The sequence below is a fragment of the Syngnathus floridae genome, chromosome 13 (assembly GCF_059516105.1).
Source record: "Syngnathus floridae isolate MCC-2025c chromosome 13, RoL_Sflo_1.0, whole genome shotgun sequence".
NCBI lineage: Eukaryota > Metazoa > Chordata > Actinopteri > Syngnathiformes > Syngnathidae > Syngnathus > Syngnathus floridae.
The window spans coordinates 5,794,848-5,819,355 of record NC_142425.1 but is presented as its reverse complement, the minus strand read 5'-3'; the positions used below and the strand labels follow the sequence as shown (position 1 = coordinate 5,819,355).

Genomic DNA, 24,508 nt, shown 5'->3' with positions numbered 1-24,508 from the left:
TTTGTTTGTTTGTTTGTTTGTTGGTTTGTTGGTTGGTTGGTTGGTTGGTTGGTTGGTTGGTTGGTTGGTTGGTTGGTTGGTTGGTTGGTTGGTTGGTTGGTTGGTTGGTTGGTTGGTTGGTTGGTTGGTTGGTTGGTTGGTTGGTTGGTTGGTTGGTTGGTTGGTTGGTTGGTTGGTTGGTTGGTTGGTTGGTTGGTTGGTTTGTTGGTTTGTTTGTTTAAGCTACAAACCAGAAATCAAATAAATCTATCCCGAGTTCAAGGCCTACTCAATTTAAATTCATTGCTCGGAGCATTCTTACTAAATGACATTCACAAGGTAGTTCGAGAACATTCAAACTGCAGTCTTCCTCTGGACAGAATAAAAGCAGTGTGTGCAATCGTACATGTGATAATGTTGTAAACAGTGCTAACTCAATTCCGTGGCTGCTTTCCATAGACACTCAGGTCACAACCCCCGTAGCTGCATTTAAAATGTTTTTTTTATTATTATCATTATTATTATTCGAGTTAATATAGTGATTCACAACAAGCCATGCAATGTGGCGGCAGAAATCATAAGATTTCAGATAATTTGACATAAAATTAATATTTATTGATTAAAATATATCTTTTTAATCTATGACGTATAGTGACAGATAGAACAAATACAGCACTCTTCCTTTGGATGACAGCAAGTGCAACAAAGCCTTTCATGCAACAAAATAAAACATGCTTCCTCGTTTAAGCAGGCACAGATTTTACAGTGAATAAGTGTATCATTAAGAGTCTGCATACTCTTAATGACATCTTCAATGATGTGCCTTCTTCGCTCAATAAATTTTTTAAAACATTGGTTTCAAACGCAGTGAAAAAAGTATATAATCGTTCACTTTTCATAAAAGCACCGTACGCGCATGCGCACTAAACTCAATTTGGGTGCAGAGGTTGGAGCGTTTTTGGAAAGGCTCGCAGTCGCTGCTGCAGGGAGAGAAACGGTACCAGGGCAATAGCACTGTGAAAAGAGAGTTAAAGGCTCTAATCATACCTTCTTTTTTTTAACAAGAACATATGGACAGGAAAAGAAGAAATCCTAGAATTCCAGATGAATCAAAGAATGGAAACCGCCACAATCCTAATGAAGACCACCTTTTCCTCCCGTGAAATTGAAGGAACGCGACCCTTCTGCTTTGTGCAAAGAAGCCCGTCTCATTTGATGAATGGATAAAATGCACCACGATTCATTGTGCCAACGAGACATGTTTTCGAGACAGTAGCTTCATTTTCATTTGACAGCTACTCGTTGTTTTCCATCGAATTCCACTCGCGTGATGCTTTGGTGCTTCTTTGCTGTGAAGGACTGAAGAAACCGACTGCGTGGAAATATGGGTGAAGTTCAGGACCTAAATAATGCGAAGAAGGTCTTCGTTGCTCCATCTATCAAGTCTTTTGAACATTATGACTTTTCCCGTGCTAAAATCTGTTGCAGTCTCTCATGGCTTCTGTCCAAATCTTATATGAGAGGTAGGTATCAGTTACCTGCATCATTGTTTTTGTTGTAGTCCCGATCATTTCAGCACCATTATTCTGCAAACGTGATCGATGTTGGTTGTTTGCTTTAGTGATATATTAAAAATATATATCACTAAAGCAAACAACTAAAATATAAAATATACCTGTTTATATTACCTGACCCACCTTTACGATGTAACCCTTTTGTCCTCAAATGCGTCTTCATTCCTTAATTAACTGTGGGATGGAAAAACAATTTATGAGATTAGATAAACGCAATTCCCTAAGTGGTTTACAGTGAACAGTATGTTACAGTCTTACGTGATGGTAACTCAGTGTTGCCGACTGGGTTTCAAGGAGTAACCTTGAAATCACTGCAACCATCTCATACTAAAGATCATCGTTATGTGTTGGTGCCTCACCTGGTTAATACCATAAAAGGTTTATTACAGATGGTGTTGCACAAAAGATGCATTATGGAGAGCACTCGTCATACTGGATAATAAATACTAGGTTAACCAATTGATATATTTAATAGTAAGGGATAATAATGAAGTTGTTTTACTGTGTAACCAAATAGAGTTATGATTCCGATTAGCTGCAGATAATTCAGCTGCAGTAGGATTAATGTAATTTAATTACATATTTTACATTATGTAATTAGCTTTGGTTGTCCATTTTTTTCCACACAAGCATGGTGTTCTGCTGTCCTCTCACAATGACAAGTTTCTTGATGGTATATTGCTAAGTCTTTATAAAGGCTACCTGAGGAAAAATAAGTTTTCCAAAACATTTTATGAATAACTGCTTTGCATTCTTGGCTTGACTGATTCAGTGCATCTTGCATTTATCAAGAAAACAGCGAGGACATGTCAACTAAATAATTATAATATCCATATTCAAATATGTTTGCATTTTTCAGATGTCTGATTTGTATTTTTCAACAGTATTAATAGAGATAACATAAATTTAAAAAAAATCATCATATGTACTGTCCTTTCACATTATAAAATGACTAATATATTCCTCTTTGTTGGAACAATATGCAGTCATAGCTGCAAGGCACACAGCCCATTGTCAGGCTGTCGGAAAAGCCCGGCAAACATGAGTTCCCTTTCAGATCCTCAGTTCATCTTCAGTCAGCACTGAATGAAATGGGCTGAGTCCAAAAATATAGGCCTCCAGAGATTGTGAGCGAGCAGGCTTATATCGAGATCTCAGCCTACGCTTTTCTCTTCTGAATGCTTCACATGTAGCTCCCTTATTGAACCCACGCAGAAGTGCTGTGTTGTCAATAAAAACCTGCCCAGAAGAACAGATGATTTCTCAAATTGTTGCAAAAGTCAGAATGCAGACTAAAGCCTGGGTAGCAATGTTTAAAATAAATACAGTTGATATAAATACTGATACATCTTTTTTTTCCTGTTAGCCTACACAACACATATTAAAAAGTCCTTGGATAAGCAGGATTTTTTTTTTAATTCATTTGTTGATTGATTGCTGAAAAATGCTGAAAAGACTGATTGTCCAACTATGTCCTGCTCACTGAGTAGGAACAAAATCCACATCATAGTAACAAAGTGAATATATTCTTCTCATGTTGAAGGCTGCTAATCTTACCAGGAGAATATCAACCACCTGAGCCATACCCACGACTAGAATCTGACATGTCCGGAGCAGATAATGATTTCATATCGGTTGCGGTGGGCATTATCCTAACTCAGCTTTGACGTCTGACTCCCATGTAAATGGGACAGGAGGAAATATTGATATTGACTAGAATCAATACTGTACTATGTGAACGTAAACACTAAAAGGCTTTGGAGCAAAGAAGGCTGAATTTCTGTATTGACAAAGGGTCCATCTGGAGATGACCTCATTGACAGTGGTCATGAGGATGTGATTCATCGACCGACTGACTGTTTAAATTTGTTGTGTTGGAGAGTGCAAGAAATTGCTTTACCACATGCTCGCCACAAAATGAATTTTTACATCAACTGTTCTGGTGCTGATCTTGGATTTGACAAACATTCCTGATAATCTTCATAGCTTTCATTCACCAAATGACTTTATTCAGTTAATTAATCATGGCCAGGACCTCTAACCCTTTCCCCTTAATCTAATTTTGTAATCTTTGTAACAACGTAAGAGTCCCATTTTGCCGGCAAAATGAAATCTGTGACCAAACACACAACACACACACAAAAACAGAGCATCTCTTTTTGATGAGACAGGGTGTTCCCAGGGAGCTGAATGTTGTGGAGATACAGACGAGATGAATCAATAGTGTGGCGCTCCGACTCTGGTTGCTATGGTAACATTACAGGTTTCTCCATGTATCTCCATGACAAGTTACTGCCAAGGCACGGCAGGGGACATGAATAAGGAACAGGCCTAAGGGCTGTAAAAAGTATTGTCAGCGAATCTGCGCATTCGTATGAATTTGTACACATTGATTTATGAAGCCAAGCCATTGTGGATTTTTATTTTATTTTATTACAATTATCTAAATTTCCTCCCATTTGTTAAACAGACAACATCCCAACAGACATGAAAGAGCCATTCTACACGGACCAGTATGAGCAGGAGCACCTAAAGCCTCCAGTGGCCAGTCTCCTATTGTCTGCTGATATCTACTGCCGGGCCGCCAACCTCATCTTGAAGAACGATCCGGCCGAGCCTCTGCTGGGCCACGATGCTGTCTTACAGGCTCTGGCCCAGCGAGGTCTCTATGTCACCGATCACAACAGAGTTGTCACTGAGAAGGACCTTCAAAAGAGGCCTCTGCAAATGGTAGGAGTGTGTTTTTATATTATTTCAAAAGTTTCTAAATTGTTTAAGGTATCAGTGTTGGGAATTAAATTGTAGTTCACTTACCTCCCCATGAACAATTTTGAAAATAAAAGAATTTATCAACTGCCGGATTAAGCAAGAATTGGGCGTCCTCGTTGATTTGTGTCTCAATAGGAAGCTTGACTGGCTCAATGAGCTGCAAGTTGCTGTGAGCTCGAAACAATTAGCACACAGTGTGCCTGCAGTCTGTTTACAGAGTCTTGCTGCTCCTAATTTCCCTTTTATGCTAATTACAAAGTTACTTAAATTCTTCTGGAACTTCAACAAGACAACATCTTATAGCTTCTTATATCCCTGACAAATTTAAAATCATGATGCTATATAATCAACTGAGCATGCACATGCCTATATAATCAGCAACATCTCCAAGAGGTAATTAAGATATAAGAATAATTAACAATACGTTTTGTGTTTCTGGTGACTGATATGGGTAAAACAGCTCGGTTAAATTTTGAAAGAAGATGGACACTGCTCCTTCTGCATGCCTCCATCTCTGCAGCTTCCATCACACTATTGCAAAGGCAATGCGTTACCATGGTAACACTCCAGCGTGCAGGGCCAGGGTGTTGTTCGTAAGTGTGAGTGGGTGGTTGCTAGAGTGGGGAGTGCTCATGCTCAAGCCATATGTAAAGTGTGTATATGATGGGGGCTGGAAATGTAAGCACCAAGGCAAAGAATTCTGACATGCTGTGCTCTTGTAAACCTTTTATGGAAGCTAAGCAAGAATCCTAAAATGCTTTAGCTCTCTCCTACACACACAGGAAAGGCAGGCAGACAATAATTTCTTAGCATTTAAGTGACGTCCGCAGCCCTTATTATTATACTGCAATTGTTCTAATGCACAAAGATGAGTGGACGCAGCAGGGGAGAAGGGAGGCTGTTCCAAGTCCTCTCTGTTCTTGTCAGCCTCAGTGAAGTCACAGCCAGCATGTTGTGCTCAGTGCCAACGGGCACTCCAGGGTGACACAGTATGGATGGGTAGGCAGTGTGCATTGAACATGATGGCATCTTTCTCCATTAACCAGTGCTGACCGCCGTTGTTTAATATGATAACAAATCTTATTTTTACTACATTGATATTTGCTGTCAAAATTTTGCTGTGCGTTTCAGTAGAATTGCTGTTATGGCACCGTGGAGTAGACTGTCTTGCTTTGTGAACTACGGGGAGGAAAAAAGCCCCCTGGTAAGAGCTAACAAGGGTAATACAAAGAACTACAAACATCTATGGTTGGGTTTCCTATTTTTTGGCTTCAGGTGCCTCAGTAATACACCACCTTTGCAATGTGGATAAAGATTCTAGTTGTATGATACTAATTTCTAAATGTATGTTTGTATTTTCAATGGTTGAGAAATGTTGTGCAGGTGATATGCTTCTCAATGTCAATCTTCTTTTATACAATAATTAAATTCTGATGAATTATATTCTGATGACTGAGGTGGACAGCACAATGTAATAATATGACGCATGAGACGTTGGAATAAAACCCTTGCCAGAACACAATACATACAATGTAGATGTTAGTTTGTGATGACCATGGCTACATTTATGCTCATATACACACATATTGTGAATATTATTTTGAGTCTAGGTAATTCCAGACACTACATACACAGTTTTTTATGGATAACTTAGAGGTTGCTATATAATTTGAGGCTTAGATTTGGAACGTACTACTGAAAGCCACTTTTTCATGGGCAATTTCTTACCACGCTTTCTATATATAAAACTCACAGTGTGGCAGTTAAAGGAACCTTTGAGAGAATTCTGATCCCATATTGGACCAAATAAAGCTGCTGTCTCTGGCATTCAGATGAACATTTTCGTTTAATTAAATTTGAAGGCTACTCACATTTTAACTACATTCTCTTGGTGAGAAAAGGCTATCACAGCACAATTGAGCCCACTTAACAAGCAGAGAAAACAATATTTTACACTTGAGTAAGTGACAAGTTTACATTGATAGGTTTTCCATTCATATAATTGCAGGTAATTTTACTGTTCACACATACATGCATCCGAGTAACCGGATTAGTTACATTCATTTGCATTAACAAAATGATTACCTAGTGACTGTACACCGTGTGGAGTAAAGTGTTAAGACATGGCTTAATCAGTCTGGGATTGTACTAGTTAATCTCTTAAATCCTAATTCTTCATTTAAACAGGGCGTATTAAATCATTCTCTTTCCTGAAGCTCCAAAATGTTCAAATTGGTCTTCCAGTTTTAACTCGTATCAAAATAATAACCAACCTCTTATTCAGTTATCTCAATAGTTTACAATAATCAAGAGTTTGGGTTCTTTACTGACATGAAAATAGCTCTCTCCTGTGTTCGTCATGCTCTCTACTTGGTGTATAGCACACAGAAGTATTGAAACATCTAGGCAAATCTTTATATTGGAAATGAGTTTTTCAAAAATATGTGTGTGCATAATTAAAAATTCTTAAATTAGGCATTATTGTGAGACCCATGTCAGAATAAACTGCTGCAGGTCATTGAAGTGTTGTTAAATACTGCAGGGAAAAAATGTCCTCAAAGTGACCCTCCTTGGTGATAAGAAAAAGGGGCCAGCTGAGTGCTTTTCCATGTCCAGCAGAGGTTCCATGAAGTTACTTGAAGCTTGACAGATTCAAATTTAAACCTTTGACCTCAGCATGGTGCCTGCTGGCCTGTGATAATGAACGCACCAGATTATTTTTACATTTTATCCTACATTCTCGACAGCCTTGTGTCTTTCAGGCAAAAGGAGGTCCAGTGGACTGCAATGCAGCGTTGTATTTTGCGGTTCACTTGGCTCCTTTTCCCACAGGATATCCATAGTTAACTCGACATGATGCTGTAATCAGCATAGTTTGCAGTTTAAAAGTCACTGAGTTTCAAGGGCATTACTGCCGTAGGAGGACATGAACTACTGTACTCTGTAAACACGACAGCGTTCTAAGTTTTCAATGTAATGGCTTATTGAGGTCTTGAAGAGAGTAGATTTCAGAACAGAAAAATACTTACCGTATTTTCCGCACTATAAGGCGCACCTAAAAACCTCCAATTTTCTCAAAAGCTGACAGTGCGCCTTATAATAAGGTGCGCCTTATATATGGGCCAATATTGAGCCACTATAGCAGGCGTGTCCAAAGTTCGGCTCGCGGGCCAAATGTATACATATATCTTATATATGGACAAAGTTTTAAAATGGGCCATTCATTGAAGGTGCGCCCTATAATCCGGTGTGCTTTATATATGGACAAAGTTTTAAAATGGACCATTCATTGAAGGTGCGCCTTATAATCCGGTGCGCCTTATGGTGCGGAAAATACGGCACCTTTTTTTTTTTTTTTTCATAACCGAAACTTGAAAGGATGTTTAAAAAATGGAAACAAAAAGCCCCCCAAAATGTGTAAGTGTTCCAATATGTGTGGAATTAGAAAATTATAACTATGCAAGTAAACACTCATGCAATAATAAATTGATTTTATTCATTGCAATATTTGGCAACACATCCCCTCTACATTCATCTATTGTCCCAAGTAAAGTGTTTGATTCACAAGTAACCCATGAATTCACAGGACACACTGGTCACATGTTAAATATAGGATATATATGTATATAGGCAATATATGTTCCTATGTATGTGAATATTTTATGAAGTAAAGTAAAACTGGAAGAAAGCACATGCAATTAGCTAATGTAAAGCTTATCTAACATGATGTTTGTGCATATCACAGAGGAAAAGGCCTTACTTAAAATGGCGCGACCTATTTCCATCCAGATACACAGGCTATTTTTCTTCCCTCTAGCTTTCATCTGACATTTCCACACGGTCAGCTGATCATTTCCTGTCCATCCATTTGTATTTCACAGCAACTCAGCTAATTCCTTTGCAACTCTGCATTTCAGCATTACATTTCAGAAACACCCTGCAATAACATTAACATTAACATCACGGGTGGCCAGCCAATCGCAGGACCCCCTAAAAATAACCAGTGACTCCCTAATGGTCTCATTAGATTATGCACATTTCGCTTAAATTGTGTCTGATAAATATTTGCTATTTCTGGAAAGAATTTGTACAGCTACATTACCCATTCACTATAAGGCCCTGGTGGCACTGAATTGATTAATTAAGAACTGCAGTTTTATGGTCAAATAAATAACATTGGTTCTTCTTTGTTGACATTTTATGTCTTCAGACTGCAGCAGCTTTAAATCAATATCTGGAGATTGCTCTCAAGAGTAGATCAGATGATAGAGGGAACTGACCTCTGAGGAGTAGATTCACATTCTGATTGGACTTGCCTGGAACTGATCGTTTATTGTTTATCTATTTTTTATTACCCGTGAAAAATATAGCTGTAACCGATAACGTGGTTTGTTTGTTTGTATTGGTTTGGGAGTGTTTCTCCGAGGGAAACAACCCTAGTGCTTAGACAGACTCAATAAAGGCAAAGAAGAAACATCTTGACAGTCTGTTATTAAGTGGGATTGGTTTGCTGCTGGCTTGTTATACAGACTCCAAATTTAGCATTACACTAACCATTCAACGTCACAGAGAAAATAGACTACACAGTAAAATCATACGCTTAAATTTAGCTAAATTGCCCCACAAGTAAAGTAACACCTCCTGGGCCGCTATTCCGCTGTCACAAAGTTGAAATGAAATGTACTAAGTTTGAATTTTTGTATCTAGTAACATCAATAACAATCTATTTTAAATAAAATAAAATAAACATCACTTATGATTTATTGTCCAGTCACATAATTCGTAGAACTACAACAAATGCTATATTTTACTGTTGTTCTTATTGGCTGAACATTCAAATTCACCACACTCGGTATTTTAGGCAGATAAGGATGCATTTATTTTCGAGGCAACACCCACAAGAGAGTGTTGGGCTTTGGACAGTTTCAGATTTATTTTTGAAGCTCGTTTGTTGTCCTTATAATTATAGCTAGTTTGACAAATTGGTCCAAATTTTGGGTCTTGATGATTCAGACAGTAGTTGATTGGTGTCTCCAAACATGGAAAATAATATAACCATCATTATTTTCATTGTACTATTCCAGGAAGGCAGCAGTTTTGTCCCTTAGTCACTCCATGAATAAAAGACAAGGAGGAAAAAACAAAATGAATGACACAATCTAGCACTGTGATTACAAGTGATGCTAAAATGTAATTATCATGCCCCCAATTCCTCTTTTTCCAGAGTGCCCATCTGGCAATGATCGACTCTCTGATGATGGCATACTCAGTGGACACTCTGAGTGTGGAGAAGGTGATGGCCAGCATTCGCCAGTATTCATCAAACTATGAAGAAGAAATACCTTACGACACAGAAGATGTAGTCACCACCTGGATCAACAAGGTTGGTGACAGACAGTAGTACTTTTACTTGTCGATATGCAAAAAAAAAAAAAAAAAAAGCAGCTAAAATCCAGAGGTCTAAAATACACAGACGAGTCGGGGAGTCATTTTAAACTATTGAGGTTGATGGCAGTCCACAACTGCACACTTGACAATGGTGGTCGAATTTTACGTAACTTTCATTTGTAACTATAGTGATGATCAAAATGAAAAACAAAAATGCATTTTCAACTGAATATATAATTGAAACATTTGTAAATTATTATATCAGTTTTTTATTCGCGTTTTACACAATTCACTAACTTCATTAGAATTGGAGTTTACCATACTGCTGATATGACTTCTTCTAGGCTGACACTTTATTTTATTATTATTTGTGCACTGTTTGAAATGTCTGTTCAAAATTTCTACTTGATGTCATTAGGTTGTGTGTTGTACAGTTGGCCAGTGATTGTATATTCAGACTATGACTATTATTAGTGCAGAAATGTGACCTAATTATTATTAGTGCTTTCACTAGCAAAGCAAAAGTTGATCCTGCTTACACTCCATTTTAGATTAACGAGTATTTGAAAGACACTGTGGCTCAGGAGGAGAAGAAAAAGAAGGAGACACAAAATGCAGAAACTGCAGAAACTCCTCGGGTGAGTTTAACTCCTTTCTCAGCAGAAACATGCAGAATTCGTTTGACTGACAGCCCGAGACAAGCTACCCAAATCCACTTTATGAATTTAAGTCCTTGACATCTGTGTTACTCGGCTATCTGGAAGCAGCTTCCTCGAAACCTAAGCCATTAAAATCCAGCTTTCATCGAAGGAATCACAAAAAGTTTAAATCTTTGCAAGAATCCCTCACTAAATGTGGGCCTTAAGCAGAAAATCAGAAAATCTTGTTTAATTAGTTTCTTTGCGTGAGGGCCGCTAATGTCCAGCCTGCAGTCTCAATCTGTGGTGATTTTATCAACAGTCATTACAATTGCCATAAGGCAGAATGCTCAATTTGTGTGTGTGTGCGTTTTTTCACACTGTTTGTAATAAATTGTTAACTGAACCACTCATTCGGATATTTGAAGCTTTCAAAATACCCCAATGAAGGCTTTCTTACGACCTTCTGCCGCTCCATATAGCATGTAGAAAAGTGACACTGTCCAGTCCTGTTCCTGTAGATTTCACTGTTTGATGCTGATTTGACCGGTCAGAGTGCAGAGGCAGCACATCATGCCCGTACTGACCTCACATTATTTCATCATGACTTCTTTCAAACTCCAAAGCATGCAATCTAAGTTGAAGTCTAAAAGCACACCAGCATAATTTTAACGAATCGTTAGGTAGTTTGACTCCCTTGATTTTTTTTTTTTTTTTTTTTTTTTTGCTCAACACAAGCCACTTGTCTTTTTAATGTCATTGATTTAAACATGTAAACTTAAATATGTAAAATTGTTCCATCTGGAGACCGAAACGTGTCCATGCGTGTGTGTGTTCATGAAGAGAAGGCTGATGAGAACATAACCTCAATGTTAGAGGATAATGGAAAACACACCTTACGATACTTTTGTGTGTGTTCATATGACTTCTATTCATATAACAAATATTCATTTCCCAAATCCTCCATCTCGTGTCACGCTCCCCTTCTTCCAGAAAATCTGCTACCCCCCTCCTACCACCACATGTCCATTTTGGACTCTGAGAGCCGTGTATGCAAGGTCATTTTTAGCTGCTTGCCGTATGGGAAAAAAATAACAGCCCGGTTTCTCTTCCACTTACAAATTTTCTTTGTAATTGTGCTTCATTTGCCATGATGTGAAAGCTTTGTAGTCAAACCCGATTAACAGTGTTTCTTCTTTGAAGACATCAAACCTCAGCTGGTGACTTCTATTACCATTTAGAAACCTACGACTTTAATCACATCAGGAGAAACCAGTAAAGTGACCTTTCATCTACTCTGCTTCATTTTGTATTTAAACGCCCACACAAAAAGCGTTCACAGTTCACAGTCACTTCTGAGTAAGGCATAATAACAAAAATAACAAATTTATGCAAGGAGAATCATTAATTATGTAGATTGCTAAACCAGAACTAAATTATAACATTTATTTTAATTTTGACTAATTCCTATGTTTTTCTTTTTTGTCTATAAATGCTTTTTTTCCCCATCAGATCAATAAACATGCCTAACATGCAAATGAAAACACTTGTTTATCCTTGAGCCATGTCTTTTTTTCAAATGCAAATGTGCATCATATAATATATTCAATAATTACTGTGTGAACAGATTACACTGTTTCATATGTGTGTTGTTGCAACTCTTGTCTGTGCTTGCCAATCATGTTGTTGACTAATCTCACTAACAGGTTATTTTCTTTGTTGTTGCTGTTTGCCTTTTGCTACTGCAGTCTCCAACCAAGTGGTACATGAAGCTTGTGCCTGTAAGTCAACCCATCAATGCTAATTCCGTCCTTCATCGCACCATTCATGACCCTCACTACCACCACCTTGTGCTTTTGCCACAGTAGTTCTTAAATCACAGGAAAACAAACCAGGACCAAGAACAAGGCCAATCATCATACAATATGCTTGACTGGTAGCCCAAAACAGCAAAAAAAAAAAAAAAAAGCTCTACTACTACTCACTGCTAAAGTAGAAATCATTTCACCGACTAGATTTGTGCACGAATGTAAAGATGGTGTTAGGTTCAAGATACCCTTTTTAGTTTTTATGGTGGAAAAAACGTTATCACATCTGATGTCACTGTCCATAATTATAGGTTTACCACTTTACTGCAACCATTTGGTTTGACCCCTTGTGTAAAACCTCCAACAAAGGTTCAGACGCTTGTCTCATTCTGGCAGTACTTGGCAGGAAATGAATGTCCTTGTAGACTTTCCGTGGCTACATTGGCACATGGAACACTCTCTGTCATGCCTCAGGCTGCTCCCTCTGTCCAAACACAACTGAGATATTGATAATGCATTGTTATGTGTTGCATTGTATTCTAGTGGGTGTGCCCACAGTGTTATCACTATTAATGAGTCATACCTCATACAAAAAAAAGAAGGAAAAAAATCGTTAATGATGCTTCTCTTCATATTACTTCCTACGATTGCATTTTTCCATTATCCTCATTTGAGCAAATTATTTGCTTTGATTTGATTGTTCAAAAGCCAAAATGAGGCACCTTAGCTTGCAGGGCTACATCATGGTGTGCTCAATATTGTGACTTTGTTTATGGTGTTCAGGCCCGCTACAGGAAGGAGCAGAGCAGCAGCCAGGTGATGCCCTGGATCCCCCCAGTGGACAACTTGCTGAAGGACACCATCGATGGATCGGCACTGGGTGCTCTGCTGCACTTCTACTGCCCCCAGCTGCTGCCTCTCAGTGGTAAGAGTTGTTTTGCAGCATAATGACACTAATTCATACAAAGATTTTAAGAACAAAATCCCAATTCCAAAAGTTAGAGATGTCAATTTATATTTTCCTCACTTGCACTTGATTTGGCACATCTCTGTAATGTAATAAGAGACAATACAAATGATGTTTTAAAAACTCACTTTTTGAAGTAGAAAATCCCAAATTTCAGATTATTTATATGTATTTTGGACAAGTGCTTAACTTGTGCATTGTCAGTCCACACAATGTTTAATGACTGGGAATTGATTAAGCAATAGTGCCTTTCCTGTTGTACACAATAGAGTGTGACGTTACAAAATCACATCAGCTGTCAATGTGTGATGATGACTTCAAAATCAGGCACATTTACACAGCAACACAAAAGAAACAATCAGTGAACATTGTTTTCTTTTCAAATGCGTTAATGCAGGTCTCAGCCTGCTTAATCATTGATCATTCAGTCGTCATCCACCAACACTTAAATAGCCTCACATTTCCCAAGCAGAGGAAACCGGAACACGCCATTCGTGATCACATCCAGCAGTAATATTTCAAATTCACCAAAAATAATTTGAGCACAAGCAAGCTGATGGCTCCCTCCGTGTTCCCAGATGTGTGCCTGAAGCAGAACATGACGCTGGCGGATCGTCTCTACAACTTGCAGCTCATTCAACATTTCTGTAGTGACAACTTGGAAGGCTGCTGCCACTTCAGTTTGGAGGATATGCTCTATGCTCCGTCCAGCCTCAAGGTACTCCTCAGCTAAAAACTGTAATATAATATTGTCATATATGGACCAAAAATAGAACATGTTTCACACACAAAATAGAAAAATCTAATTTAAAGCCAAGATAATTAAAAGTATCACCACCCACCATGCCGGAAAACTAATGATGTTAAATTTAATTATGTCAATGGGAAAATTTCAGCACTCTGTTGACACAGATTAAACGAGAGAAAAATGACCCACCAGGGCATGGCTGTCTTGAGAGCATCGGTGTGCCTCAAACTGCATAAAAGCCGGATAAATTAAATTCGGTAACCTTGACCTAGTTTCCCCTGCATCCACACCCGCAGTAGCAGTGTGTCACACTAACACAGACCTTATTATAGACATGCAGTCGAGACATTGTTGATATGGAGGCAAACGTTTAGTTTTTCTTTATTACTGCTTGATACCTTTTCCGAAATTGCAGTTAATTTATGAGATGATTCTTCAGATATAGGTTTGACAAACATTTGGTATCAAATGATTTAATTTTTGGTCATTAAAACCTATCCTCACAGAATAATCAACTGTTAACAATTTTGTTCTAATTTAGTCCATTTTAACTTTGCATTTAGCATGACATTATTCTTGATGGCCTACGTTGTTCTTATTGGACTTTGGTTCACTGCATGTGGCAATGCATGGTTGAGAGAAATGTTGCTGATGAATCAGGTACCTTGAGAGCTGAGCTGTGCAGCATTGTCTTTGTCAGCAGACCACAGAAGGTGGATGGGGGGGGGAGGGCGAACATGTTTCCTCAAGGTCGTTCTCGTCATGCTGTTCTGGTTTTACGTGTGTGTGCCAACATGTTCACCGCCAAAACTGCCTACGAGACTAATGATCAAACCTAATCTCGGGAAAGTGCTTATTTTTACTGTATTTGACTTTATTTAACTAAATATATGATCATTTGTAACTATTGATAATGGACTAAATGAATGGAAGCATTTGTAAAAATGTCTTGTTTGTTTCCTTTTTTTTAATTTTGTTTTTTTGAATAATCATAAAAATAACCTTGATGGTGGGCCATAGTCACAATATCTTAATTTTAGCTCTGGACCAACACACTACCAAATCAAGTCAAGTCAAGTTTATTTGTATAGCCCACAAGCAGTCTCAAAGGGCTTCACATAGACAAAAATTGACAATTATTCTCAAAGCATCCCCTGATCATAAGCTCCCAAAAGGGCAAGGAAAAACTGAAAAAAACCCTACCAGGGGAAAATGAGAAAACTTGAGAAGGGACCACAGATGGAAGGATCCCCCTTTCAGGTTCACCAGGCTGCAATAGATGCATAGAGGGCACAAATAATACATAATATGAAAATCAATGAAAAAGTGGATGTCCAAGTCAAAGCGAAGAGCTGCCGGATTGTCCTGGCAGTGTCTTCGAGGATGCTGAGCTGCAGTTCCCTCATCCTGAATTGGTCCACGATAATCCAGATAGCCGCTGTCAGCTTGGGTGCCACCTAACCACCTCCCCAGCCGGGGAGGGTGGTGGGGAAAGGGAGCAAAAACAAACTCCAGCCATATCGGTCACTACAGGTTCATTAAAGGCCATATCATAGAAATGTGTCTTTAAATGTGTCTTAAATGTTTCTACTGAGGTAGCAGTTCTAATATCCATTGGTAGGGCATTCCAAAGCTCTGGAGCCCGAATAGAAAATGCTGTAGTCTAGACCCTGCAGACATTTTCTTGGCCCTCGGTGTCACTAAAAGACTCACGTTTTGCGAATCAAATTTTATTCATATCACACATTTCATTCATACTGTCAGCCAGCATCACATGCAGGTGATTGAGAGCGAAAATAAAATAGCTGACCTCTATTTTATAAATTAGGTTAATGCCATAATCTCACCGGTAGCTACTGTTGACATAATTATGTGTAAGTGTAAATTGAGCTTTTCGTAACGTGTCACACTCCATGTTTGTTGCTCTTGCTAACAGGAATTAAAGATGCAATGGTTAATCATCAACTAATCAATGTTTAAATTCATCAGCAATTGTTTTTTTGATAATCAATAAATCGTCAAATAGTGGATTATTATTATATTATAGCACTCTCAGTCGTGTTCGATGCGGGTGTGCAACAGCCATTTAAATGTATGCTCTAATGTTTATCTAATTTGATTCGTCCCATAGAACAACTACTTGGCATTCATGGCAGAGCTCTTTTGGTGGTTTGAGGAGGTCAAGCCTGAATTTGTGAATCCTAATATTTTGGACAACGAAGCCCCAGGTCAGTCATATATGATTTCACATTACTAGTAAAAATCTGTAAGATGCATTTGTATCCAGAATACAAGCAATTAAAAATGAGTCAACAATATTTTGGGATTTTTTTTCCCCCCAGAGCTCTCGTCCTTGTTGAAGAATATCCCAGCTGTCCCAATCTCTAAAGCGACTAAGAAGAGTTTCATGGAAAGATCCCCAAGTCCTGAAAGACCAAGGTATAGTATTTTAGTCCAAATTGGTAAAGCTTTTGTGAAATAGAAATGCATTCCGTGATTCACCATATCCATTGCTAATAATAATACAACCTTCATGTGATATTGCTGTCTTTTTAGTTTGCCTCTGCGACCCCAGCCTAGAAATGCAGGTATCTACTTTTGTTTTGAACTCTCGTATGTCTATATACATACCATGAATATATCGATTTGAAATGGTATCTATTAGAGATAGTCTTTCGCACACATAAGAGTAAATAACAAAATAAAAGCATTTTGTATGTTGCTTGTGTCATCCAGGTGAGATGAAGAAATCAACCTCCATGTCCTTTGTTGATAGCAACCTTGGTACTTGGCCCAAAGAGAAACGGTCAGTATGGCATATCAAAAAAAAAAAATTTGAAATAATTCATTTCAAATGTAGTATTTATTATCCCTCAATACATTTCTTCAATCTGTTTCTTTAGGTCTGGACCTTATGGAGTATCTTTTGACATTCCCTTGGACAAAGAGGAAGCTGCATCTTCATCTCATACTGCCACACGTGGCATGGTCAGATCGGTCAGCACTGACGACGGTTCTGGTTTTAAAGTCCACCACCTTCCTCGAGGGATGAAGCGGAACCTTTCCTTCCAACCAGTCAATGGCACGAGCATTGGCATAGAGGAGGAAGGATGCCCCGACAGTCTAGCTGGTATGGAACCTGAAAGGCGAACCTACACTAGCGGATCTAGCATGACAACTCCCTCTATAGAAGAGGCCCTTCAGATTATTCACAGTCCAAGTAGGCCCCCCGTGGAAGGAATCAACCATGGCTTCTTCCTGCATGGTCCAGAAATTGGAACTGGCCACGGTAGCTTGGAGCCGCTGTCGGAGTTGGACTCCAAAGAACGTTCGAGTCTGACAGACACCACAGAGGTTGACACTGGCATCCACATTCATACAGACGATATGCTGGATGAAGATTCATCACTGAAAGACTGCTCTGTGAACATGGACCTTGATATGGATACACCCAGCCCTTGCCCAAGCAGTCAGAGCAAATCCCCCTCAGCATTTAGGACTACCAACTTTGCTGAACAGAAGATGAAGAAGATCACTCCACCAGCACCAGACTCAGGACGCGAGAGCAGCAGCTCCCTTAAAACGACTCCAGAGGGTTCGGATTTTGGTTTGCCGCTATCGGTTTCATGGGCCCCAACTCCAGAACACAGTCCCGTCCGTCAACAAATGCCAAAGGCACCTGCAAAAGTTGTCCAGCTTCCACACAATGACCCGGCTCAGGTCATGGCAACCGAAATGGTTGAGCTGAGGATGCGCTTGGAGGAGAAACGGAAAGCTATCGAAGCGCAGAAAAAAAAAGTAGAAGCAGCTTTCACGAGGCACCGACAAAAGGTCGGTCACTCTGCTTTCCTCAGTGTGGTGAAGCGTAAAGGAGACGGAGCTGCGAGTGGAACAGAAGAAGGAGGGAAGTTTAAGGGTGAAGTCAAGTCGATAAGTCCCACCTTGAGGTGTGGTCGAAGCAGTGCAGACACACCTGATGGTGCGGAGCAAAGCAGCACAAGCTCCTGTTGGCCAAGGTCGCCCAGTCGAGACGAAGAGGGTGGTCAAGGGCACACCCCGCTAACCGAGGCGGATCTTGCCGAGTATACGCGATCCATTGAGAAGCTCAATCATTCTTTAGCCTTCCTCCAGACTGAGATGCAGAGGCTAGCTCAGCAGCAGGAAGTCATCATGGCCATGAGGGAGCAGCAACATCAGCAGGCTTGGGTCATCCCTCCGTCTCGTGCCACACCCATGCCGCAAAAATACGGAAAAGGCGGCAATGTCACTCGATCCTCAGGACCCTCTTCTCCGGTGGACTCGCCTCGCTCGGCCCACCGTTCTCCGACCAGCATCAAGCGCAAATCGGCTTCCTTCCACTCACGCAATCCTCGCACCGCTCGCCCTAATGAGCTCAAGTTGGCCCCTTACAACCGCATCCTCACAGCTCCCCAGTCTGTGGATAGTATCCCAAGGCTGCGCCGTTTTTCCCCCCGTCTCCCCACAGATAGCTCTTTTGTTTACATGGGTGAGACGCCAGCCAACAAGGAGACAGACACAGAAAAAGACCTCAGTGGTGTCTGCGGATCTCCTCCCAGCTCACCCAAACAAGAGCAAACACAAATAGACTCAAATACAAAAATCCACGAGGAAGCTCTCAGCCAACCAAACACCACTGATAAGGAAAAAGTAGATCTCGAACCTCCACAGTCGTCATTTGCTGAGATTCTGGCCCACCCGGTAGTTGAGACCTTCACGGTGACCCCCACGGAGATCCCCACGTTGCCTGAAGTCAAGGGCAACCTGATTGAGGTTCCCTTATCAGTTGTGAAGTCGTTGAATGACCTGACGCTTGACGACGGCTCGGAAATGGAAGGCCAGGAGGATGAACAGAAGATTCGTCGCGGCTTCTTCTTCAAGGTCAGTTCTCATTTCACACGGTGATTGTCACAGTTTGGCCTCCAGATAACCCAACTAGCTCAAAATCTTGTTATAGATTACTACGTAATTTTTACGTGATGGTATAAATGATTCAGCAAAGATGAGGGCGACCTCATCTTGCTGTTTATAGTTTGTGAGGACTGCTTGCCAGCTGCAGTGTGAGCTGCGATGTGGGTCACAGAAATGGGTCTGATGTGAATAATTCAGGCACCACTGCAGAGACATGCACTCGTAGAGAAGCTGCACGAGGGTTAGTAATACGTGATCACACCAAAAAAAAAGGAACCAAAATCAAACTAATTACCTTTGGTGATTGTGTGTTTCCGCTAATGTCTGACAAGAATTTAAAGCCCAAATTTATTTTGCAATGTGGGTTGCCCTCCTATTGACAGATTGCATCATGAATTTTCAAGGACCTTTGCAGTGTGTGACTTGACCTTGTCTCATACTAATTGTGTCAGGAGGATGGAAAGGCAGAGGAGAACATGGCTCAGCGGAGGGCGGCACTGCTGGAGAAGAGGATGAGGAGGGAGAAAGAGAGCCAGCAGAGGAGGATGCAGCAGGAGGTGGAGCAAGAGCAAAAGAAAGAGGAGGCCCGGTATGGTCTTTTTAATTCTGTATCAAATCAACTTTTCTTTTTTGATTCGATAAAATGATTTCTGAAGATTTAGGGCACTTTTCTGGACACTTTAATGTGTTACGCTGACTTTTCCTAAATAAAAATTCATGTTTTGTTAGTTTCATGTTTATGTTTCATAAGTTGCCTTGACTGGGTTTATGTGAAGCAACTATTTCAAAAGGTGCTTTATAAACAAAGCTCATTATTATGTTTATATAAATAAGCAGATTTGTAACAGGGGAGTTAAATTCATCTGAGTGAACCAACATATTATGTAATGCACAAAAAATATTTGGATAGAATATTATCTATTCCATTGAATCATTTTCCATTGTTTGCCCAGGTTGAAAGCGGAGGAGGAGCGTATCCGAAAGGAAGAAGACAAAGCCAGGAAGGAGTTCATCAAGCAGGAGTATCTGAGGAGGAAGCAGCTGAAACTAATGGAAGACATGGACACGGTCATTAAACCCCGACCTTCTGCCGGCGCTAAACAAAGACGAAGTCGACCCAAGTCAGTCCGTCGCGACAGCATCGACTCCCCAAAAACTCCGGTCAGAGCCGCGACAGGTAACCGCAGAGTCAACACATTATGACCCATTTGTCAATTCCCAAGCTTTATATCGTCATGTACATGTATGTGGAAATTTGTAACGTATTCATTTATTCTTGTTGATGATGTTTTAATTACTATTCATTTTAGACTGCATTGCTATGGACAGGCCTCCAGTGTCCTGTGCATGGTTATCGCTGTAACTGTCATGCTGGGTCCCATCTCCAATGTCTCATATTTAGGTTTCCAATAATTTCTCTTTTCAGTCTCTAGTTTGTCCCTGGCATCCCTTAACTTGGGAGACGGCGAGAGTGTAGACTCAGGGAAGAGAGCACAAAGGTAAGATCGTACGTGCATATGTAAGTGCTGATGCGACCTTGATTTTATCAAATTAGAAAATATATTGTACGTTGGGTATTTATGTAAAAAACACATTGCAAAGTAGTACTTCACATCATGAAATAAAGTCCATAACAAGAACTGCAGCAAAAATTCTGCCTATACACAAAGATAATCATCCTCATATTTTAGTGGTAAGAAAAAAAATTGTAAAAAACGAAAAACAAAGCTGCATAAAATGGCTACTTGCCTTCGCAGTGACAGTTCTGTCATTATATCTTGTGTTCTGCAAAGTGAGTCGGACATAGAACGATCTAACACTGCTTTTACAATGCAATTTTCCTGACTATCCCGACAACATATTCCTAACTTTTTTTTTTATATATATTCTTGTACTGTCCTGCTCAATCACACATGCCAGAAGTGCTAGTTTAGCCTCTGGTAGTCTCCTCTGGTTTCTGAGCGCTCCTAAACTGCGAAGAAGAAGGTTAGTTCCTGCTTGGTACTGAGATCACGGCGCTTCATGTTATTCCGGCCCCCGATTCTGCACTGTACCTTGTCCTCACACTGGCTTTGACTTGATTGAGAACAGCACTATTTTTTTTTTTTGCTTGTCTGTTTGATAGCTGAACTGGTATATTTGTTCATAACATGCCCTCAACTTGAATTCCTGATCATATACAGTGATTATTAAAAGCTTAAATGATTTTACATACTTAAAAAAGTATTTTAGTGAGATAAGATTTAGTTAGCATTGCAAAGATGATTGCCACCCGACTGCTTCACATCACTGCCCCACACAACCTTGTGTTTTGCAAACTTGTGACTGATATTATGCACCAGAAGACCAGACAGCCTCTTTAGTGATGATTGTTTTTAACCTTTCTTGCTGCAAAATTACACAGATTAGTGATGATATAGTGAAAGAATATCTTTTACATCAATTGATGCATGAATACAATAAATTGGATGAATTGGATCCATCTATGGAGTAGCAACCATTTCAAAAGTAGATTTATTTTCTTTTTATTTTTTTATGTTTTCTAGGCCAGATTCAGCAGATTGCTTCCTGTCCCCGAGTCGCACCAGCAGCAAAAATGGAGAGAAGGACTGGGAGAATGGATCCACAACCTCCTCCGTTACATCAACCACAGAGTACACAGGTTAGTGTTGTTGTTCACCAGAATCTGTTGTTTGTATTTAAAACACTGTGGTTTTTATTGGTGGAGAACTACAGGGCTGTACTGCATCACACTTTTATTTTTGGCTGGTATACATATTATTTAAACATTTGTCAAACTGGGCCATGCAAGAACACATAGAAGCCGGAATATTACAACTTCTTTTGAAATGGTTGCTTCTCCATATAGTTATATTCTCAGTGCAAGTGTATTATGTTGCAAATCCCTTCGTCTGGACCTCATAATACCATTCAAATGTCACGCTAATTGAATTGCAATTTAACAAAGCTTTCGGATTAATCAAGTTGAGTAAGAATTGCGCAGTAAATTGTTTGACTTGACTGAAGGCGTCATAATCACTATGATGAAAGCTGAAACAATTTTCGGTCCTGTTTCCACCCCAGGACCGAAGCTCTACAAGGAACCAAGTGCCAAATCAAACAAGCACATCATCCAGAATGCGCTGGCCCACTGCTGCCTTGCTGGCAAAGTCAACGAAGGACAGAAGAACAAAATCCTGGAGGTAATAGCTCAGGGTGCTTGTTTTTAATCAACAGAATTTTTTCTCGCATGGAATAATATATACACAAATTATTATTATTGTTATTATTATTATTAATATTTGTTATTTTATTGTTTTATTTTTTATTATATTTATAATTTTTGTTAAAACATTTTCAAGAACTAGAAAATGTGTAGTTATATTTACTATATTGGTTAAACTGCTGGGTGGGACTCAAGTCATATTGCCTAAACATGTTATTGGCTTCAGCACACAACTCATATTTTGAGATTTCTTTTCTACTGCAACAGGAAATGGAGAAATCAGAGGCGAACAACTTCCTGGTTTTGTTCCGAGATGCCGGCTGTCAGTTTCGCTCCCTCTACACTTACTTCCCGGACATTGAGGAGATCAACAAGCTCACGGGTATCGGCCCCAAGAACATCACACGCAAGATGATTGACGGCCTGTACAAGTACAACTCTGACAAGAAGCAGTTCAGCCAGATACCCGCTAAGACCATGTCAGCCAGTGTGGATGCCGTGACCATCCATAGCCATTTGTGGCAAACCAAGAAGCCAGCCACCCCTAAAAAAGTTGTGCCTGCCACCCAGTCCTGATAAAAACTGATCGTGAAAATTTCAGTTTGCGCTCTCACTGTTTATTCCTATAATGATTCAAACACCTGCAGTGCACACCCATGTTTTCCCTTTTGCGTTTTGTCAGATTGCTACAACTGGAATGTAAGCCACTGATAAAGAATGATGTAAATATCTTATGTATTTTTAAAGACAAGTCATGTTGGAAATGAAGGCATGTGTGAGTAGTGTTTTTATTTCCTTTGTGCCAAAAGTAAAAAGACAATATGAATGCTAGGACATTTGACTCAGAACACTGAAGCACTGAATGTTTAATAATCCATGTACAGGTCGAATTTCATTTGCAATAAGTTTATGTGCGGCCTTACACGCCTTAGGCTTTAGCGTGTGAGCTGATTGTAAAGCAACATTCCGAGTTGCTGTTTTGTATGTCTTTGGAAGAAGCCTTTTTGTTGTTATTTGTCAGTAAAGGCGTTTGTATATTAAGGTACGTAAATCTAAGGGCCAAAAACGATTGATTGCATACAGCTAGCGTTTGCCACACAGCACGTGTGTGTTCAACTCAACAAAGTCAGACGGTTTCAGCTTTTACACGACCATTTTCTTAGGAAGAATGTAGGACATCACTCCTGATAAGATTCTTCTCGGCTATCAAGATGTGTGAAAATACATGTTATAGTTAGTGACTGATCAATTTTCTCGCTATTGAGTACATTTTGTAGAATTCCTCCATTTGTGATTTCTTTGCACTTATGGTATAGTTATTTATTAATATATTCTCTACTCTTAACTTATTAAGAATCATATTTATTTTGACTGATAACAGACATAAAATGGCTAAGCTCAGGTAGCGCAAACCTTAAAACATTGTCGATTCCCAGTTTTCTTGTTACAAATTACAATTTGAACAGCTTAATCTGGTATTTTCCAACACGCCACAGTTTGAACTCTATTTACATCGAGCGATTCATCCAATCCAAAATGTTTCAATTAACTTGGGTTAATGGTCAGGTTTTATGTCGGTGCTCTAGCACATGTCATTTTTAAACAAATTTGTCACTGCTAATGAGTAATAGCTGTGTGTGGAATTATCATTTCTGACGGTTTACCATTTCAGCTTTTGGTCAGGAAGATATTTTTTAATCAATCACACACGGTGGAATCGGTCATACGAACTGAATTCCCACCCATTAAGTGAACTGCTGGATGCCATTCATGGTTTTATTACTTTCATTTATTTAGAATAACACAATATTAATAAATGATAATGCGTTGAAAACCAAATGAACATCATAAAAAAAGTTTGTTTTAGCTTCGGTCGAATTTTACATTTTGTAGAAAAGTCATACTGTGTTGTGAAACAGATGATGTTTTGCTGCATACGGGTAAAATTGCACCATTTTTGTTTGTGCCAAACTCATAAACAGGTTAAGTGTGAACAGTTCTACTGACGTGATGCATCATTTAAATTTGGGGTGTGATGGGGGGGTATTTATGACTCAAGGAGCATGTACTTTTATTTAAAACGTAGTCTAGTGTGTTTCCCTATTGGTTATCGACAACTGGAAACCAAGGGAAGCAAATATTTAAACTAAACTATTATTGTACGGTGTGTTCATGTGAATTCATATCTTCATGCAATGATGACACTTTTTGTCAATGCGGTGTCAAAAAAGCTTGCTGAACATGTAGTTTGTTTTTTTCTGCTATCAATAAACTCAGCATAGCCCTCAAAATAAACACGAATGTTGAGTCTTGTTAACTATTGTTCAATCAATTTAAAACGTTATTTTTTACATTAGTACAACAATATGCTATTATTTTTCTGCAAAGGATTGCCTCATTCCACAGGAATATAGCTGCTGTTTTTTTTGAGTTGGTTTCAAATCAGACAGGTGAAAGGCCAGTTGGTCACAATAGAATCAAG

At 39.4% G+C, this 24,508-nt stretch overlaps 1 protein-coding gene across 2 annotated transcripts; it reads left to right on the top strand.

Annotated features, from left to right (window-relative positions):
* Positions 1–748: 748 nt before the first annotated feature.
* On the top strand, positions 749–24,321 carry camsap2a (calmodulin regulated spectrin-associated protein family, member 2a). 2 transcript variants are annotated; one of them, XM_088394374.1, is made up of 18 exons: positions 749–1,502; positions 4,024–4,283; positions 9,547–9,705; positions 10,262–10,348; positions 12,097–12,129; positions 12,940–13,081; positions 13,702–13,841; positions 16,003–16,099; positions 16,214–16,310; positions 16,428–16,459; positions 16,608–16,677; positions 16,775–18,770; positions 19,253–19,389; positions 19,754–19,977; positions 20,227–20,299; positions 21,347–21,462; positions 21,885–22,003; positions 22,294–24,321. In XM_088394374.1, exons 1-18 carry the CDS (start codon positions 1,364–1,366, stop codon positions 22,600–22,602), a joined length of 4,230 nt encoding a protein of 1,409 aa, XP_088250500.1. In that variant the 5' UTR covers positions 749–1,363; the 3' UTR covers positions 22,603–24,321. The 2 variants fall into 2 exon arrangements, with proteins under 2 accessions (XP_088250500.1, XP_088250501.1); XM_088394375.1 differs by lacking the exon at positions 12,097–12,129.
* Positions 24,322–24,508: the final 187 nt, after the last annotated feature.

Bases quoted from the DNA above. Each gene is read 5' to 3' on its own strand.
- camsap2a (XM_088394374.1), top strand. From the start codon at position 1,364: ATGGGTGAAGTTCAGGACCTAAATAATGCGAAGAAGGTCTTCGTTGCT. The intron at 16,678-16,774 runs GTCAGTATGGCA...CTGTTTCTTTAG, and splicing joins ACTTGGCCCAAAGAGAAACG to GTCTGGACCTTATGGAGTAT. The intron at 19,978-20,226 runs GTAACCGCAGAG...TTCTCTTTTCAG, and splicing joins TCCGGTCAGAGCCGCGACAG to TCTCTAGTTTGTCCCTGGCA.